General features: G+C 44.2%; 1 protein-coding gene across 2 annotated transcripts in view; it reads right to left on the reverse strand.

Annotated features, from left to right (window-relative positions):
* The window catches only part of NID1 (nidogen 1), a 107,364-nt gene that overhangs the window by 70,096 nt on the left and 32,494 nt on the right, over positions 1-4,774 (reverse strand). For both annotated transcript variants that reach the window (XM_011935734.1, XM_011935735.1), the window contains exon 5: positions 414-563. In XM_011935734.1, coding sequence (XP_011791124.1) covers positions 414-563 — 150 coding nt within the window. The remainder of the gene's footprint in view (positions 1-413; positions 564-4,774) is intronic.

Consider the following 4,774-nt stretch of genomic DNA (forward strand, 5'->3'; position numbering starts at 1 on the left):
AGCCAGGATGGTCTCGATCTCCTGACCTCGTGATCCGCCCGTCTCGGCCTCCCAAAGTGCTGGGATTACAGGCTTGAGCCACCGCGCCCGGCAGGCTGCATAATTTTAACACTACGGCCTTTGTGGCCACGCGCCAGGCAGTTGTGAAGATGGGCTCCCAGTGGCTGTGCCCTGAGATGGAGAAATAGCACAGGAAAGAAAGACTTTGCCGTATTTGAAAAATGGGCCTTCCTGGGGGATGCCTGTAGAGAATATGGGAGAAAATGAGGAAAGAGAGACCACATATGGCTGCCATAAGAAAAACACTACACACCTCCGGAGATGTGGGTAAAGGCAACATGGAAGACGAGCACCAAAACAAAAACTCCGCTTCTCCTTCTCCCGCATGAAATGAACATAGAAAAGCAAATTACCTTCTGCAACACATTGCCTGCCATTGCCTGTATAGCCAGCGACACAGCTGCAGCAGAAGCCCGTGGCGTAGTCCCTGCACTCTGCGTGCACCGAGCACTGGTGTCTGTTGTTGGCACACGTCTGGCGGGAATCTGTGTTGTAGCTGAAAACTGGTCCAAGAAAACAATTGCACACCTGTAAGCATTTCACGCAGCTCTAGCCCAGTGGGCTTTCTCATCCAGGCACCCTGAAGCACTGCAGGGACTCACACCTGCATGGGCAATTCAAGGGACCAGGCTCACTACAGAAGATTACAATCCCCTACATGTAGCCATTTAAATAGTTATGTGAGCCTGGGCAACATGGTGAAACCCCATCTCCACAAAAAAATACAAAAATTAGCAGAGCATGGTAGCATGCACCTGTAGTCCCAGCTACTCAGGAGGCTGAAGTGTGAGAATCGCTTGAACCTGGGAGGCTAAGGTTGCAGTGAGCCGAGATCATACTACCGTACTCCAGCCTGGGCGACAGAGCCGAGAGTCTCTCCAAAAAAAAAAGGAGCACGGAATTGCTCATTTCATTGGGACAGCAAAGCAAGGCTAACCTGAATGGCCCTGGGAGTATAGACATTTGCCTGCCTGATCCATAACACACTTTAATAAACACTGTGGGCTCATATACAGTCCCACCACCCAGCGTTAGCACTGACAGTCTGAGTCTTGGAGCCTCAGCCAGCACAAGCCACATAGACAAGTGCAGAGTCACCGCCCAAGCTACACAGGCATGCCCTCTGAACCGGAACCAGCTTGGCGTGTCTGGTGCTAATTGTTCCATTCAGACAATTGGGAATGATGGGATTGAGACCTACTATGATAAATTTAAAAGCCTCCTTAATACCTTGACAGTCAATTGATCTGGGATACCATTTTTGCTTAAAAAATTACATTCATAATAAATGTTTGCATATACCAGGGGGAAAACTGCTAACAGTGGTTGACTCAGGGCAAATGTGGTAAACCTTCATTTCCTATACTATACATTTTTATAATGTTTGAGTATTTATTACTTGCATATATTAATTATTGTTTAAACAGGAAAAAACAAAACTAAAGAAATTAAGCTGCTCTTTGTTATATTCGAATAAGAACATCGAAGGTTACTGTATGGCCCAGCAATTCTAATTCCCAGGTATACAGCCAAGAGAAAGGAGCACATATGTCCACACAAAAATATGTACACAAATGTTCTTAGCATCATTGTTCATCAGAGCCAAAAGGGAAACAACCCAGATGTCCATTAACTGATGAATGGATAAACAAAACATGGTACCTCCATTCATTAGGGTATTATTTGGCTAGAAAAAGGCATGAGGCTGGGCGCGGTGGCTCATGCCTGTAATCCCAGCACTTTGGGAGGCCAAGGCGGACAGATCATCTGAGGTCAGGAGTTCAAGACCAGCCTGGCCATCACGGTGAAACCCCATCTCTACTAAAAATACAAAAAATTAGCTAGGCATGGTGGTGGGCACCTATAATCCCAGCTACTTGGGAGGCTGAGGCAGGAGAATCGCTAGAACCCAGGAGGCAGAGGTTGCCGTGAGCTGAGATTGCAGCATTGCACTCCACACTAGGCAATAAGAGCGAAACTCCATCTCGAAAAAAATAAAGAAAGAAAGAAAAGAAAAAGAAAAAGGCATAAAATACTGATAATGGGCTAAAACATGCGTGAATCTTGAAATCATCATGCTAAGGGGAAGAAGTCAGACACAAAAGATCACGTATCGTACGATTCTATGTGTATGAAACATCCGAAATAGGAACACCTATAAAGACAGAAAGGAGGCGAGCGCTTGGCAAGGGCTGGGGGGATTTTGAGAAATCAAGAGTGACTGCTAATGGATACAGTGTTTCTTTTGTGGGGGTGATGAAAATGTTCTAGAATTAGATAGAGATAATAGTTGGACAACTTTGTGAACATATTAAAACCCACCAAATTGTATACTTTAAAAAGGTATGTGAATTATATCTCAGAAAAACAAAAACTGAAGGAAGAGGGAAAACAGAGGTTACGTTGCACTGTTAGGGTTTGATGTGGTATTGCTTTCAGTTATTGATGGTACATATCTTATTTCTGTTCCTAGATTATGACCATCATAGGGTCAGGATTTTCACTCCCAGCCCCTCACAGGTGCTCGGCAGGGTTTTCTTTATGTAGTAAGCTCTCAGTGAATATTGTTAAATATCCCTAGGCAGGGGCTGGCACCTGGGGATCAGCTGCGTTGTGATGACCTTTCATTGGGTTCCGTATGCCCAAACGGCTCAACAGGTTCTCTGATCAGCCAGGGCATATCCAACAGAGTCATTTTGCACACATGTTGTCTCATTACACTGGGGAATGCTGTGAAGTTAGCTGGCCAACAGCGCAAAAAGGCATCCCAAGAACAATTAGGAAAACAAGCAAGAAAGCCAAGTTAAGAAACCAAACAAAATTTTTTCCACCAAACTTTGAGCTAGAAACTTTTTATTTTTTTGAGTAGCAGGAATCCAACAAATATTTAAACCACGAATCTATTCCAGAGTGTGTATATAATGTCAAAATATGTGGCTGAACAGTTTGTCATATCTGAGCTTGCTGCCAAACACAAACTGTTCAGCATTTCAAGCTCTGATATTTGGGGTAGAAAAGGCTAAGGGGTTGCTCTTTAAGAATAAGCTCTTATTGTGGATTTTGGAAGCTTCTCCTGGGGTGGGGAAAGTACAAAAGCCAAGCCTGAAACAAAGAAGCAAAGGCACACCACCCCTGGGGTGATGGGATTTAGAAGAAAATCGAAAACAGTTTAGAAGTTAAAAACATCCCCTAAAATTAATAAGTAAAGCATACTCAATTTTCTTTCATCGCTGAAGGTAGTATTTTTTTAAAACCTCACTTTATCTAGTGGGGACACAGAAGGAAATGATTTTTTGTTTTTAGCAACTTAAAATGATAACAAATTTCACTGTAACTGGCAGGCAGGGGGTCTGAAGAACAGAAACCATTCTTCCAGCTGAGTTTTACTTAGTCAGATTTTGCAAAGCAATTGAAGTTTCACATTAAACACACAAGGAAAATGACCCCTGACAAATGAGATAATTTGCTGGCATCTCTGTGGCTTGAATGTCCCCTCCAAAACTCATACTGAAACTTAATCCCCAATATGATAGCATTTAGAAATGGGGCCTTTCAGAGCTGATTGGGTCATGAGGGCTCTGCCCTGAAGAATGAATTAATCCAGTCTTGGATTAATGTATGAATGGGTTCTCACAGGAATGGGACTGATGGCTTTACAGGAAGAGGAAGAGAGACCTGAGCTAGGATGCTCAGCTCCCTGTGCCACCTCTGCAGAGAGCCCCACCAGAAACAAGGCCATCACCAAATGCGGCTCCCTGATCTTGGACTTCTCAGCCTCCATCACTGTAAGAAATAAATTCTTTTTCTTTATAAATTACTCAGAAGCATCAGAAAAGTGACTAAGACAGCATCTGAAGGGATGAACGTTTAATATGGTGGGGTTTTTGCCATTTTTGTGTAAATTCTGGAATTAAAACCAATTCCAGCCTCCCAGATGGTGGACTGAGTGAATGTTACCAGGATCCCCAGATTTGCACAGAAAGGATTCTCCTGACCATCTGCAAGCATCCAAACCAGTTGATCCTTTTGAGGGCAGAGTTTAGAACGGACATTGGCCCGTAGCCAAATCCATTTGGCCACACAATGGGATTGGCATCCCAGCATTAACCATGGTGCATCTCTGATGCTCAATCATAACCACGCTATGACTTCGGGAGCACCAGGAAAGAGGGACAGGAGGGAGAGGATGATGGAATAAACTTTACCTGCCACAGACTTTGGTCTAAGCCAGCCTTCTGGGGCCCTGCTGGGGCTTAACAACCATTAAGATAGGTCTGGCCTGGCGCGGTGGCTCACACCTGTAATCCCAACATTTTGGAAGGCCAAGGCAGGCAGATCATTTGAGGTCAGGAGTTCGAGACCAGTCTAGCCAACATGGAGAAACCCCCTCTCTACGACAAATACAAAAATTAGCTGGATGTGGTGGTGCACACCTGTAATTCCAGCTACTCAGGAGGCTGAGGCAGGAGAATCACTTGAACCCCGGAGATGAAGGCTGCCGTGAGCTAAGGTTGCGCCACTGCACTCCAGCCTGGGTGACAGAGTGAGACTCTCTCTCAAGAAAAAAAAAAAGATGGTTCTGTGAGCAACACCACATAAAATTAGAGAGACTCTAAGAAAAAAAGACATGAAAGAGGTTTCAAAGAAATGGAGGAAACTGAGGGGTATAAACAATTCTTTGTCCAGGCTGCATAATTTTTTTTTTTTTTTTTTT

This window comes from Colobus angolensis, unplaced genomic scaffold (genome assembly GCF_000951035.1).
Source record: "Colobus angolensis palliatus isolate OR3802 unplaced genomic scaffold, Cang.pa_1.0 Scaffold148, whole genome shotgun sequence".
In the NCBI taxonomy this organism is placed as follows: domain Eukaryota; kingdom Metazoa; phylum Chordata; class Mammalia; order Primates; family Cercopithecidae; genus Colobus; species Colobus angolensis.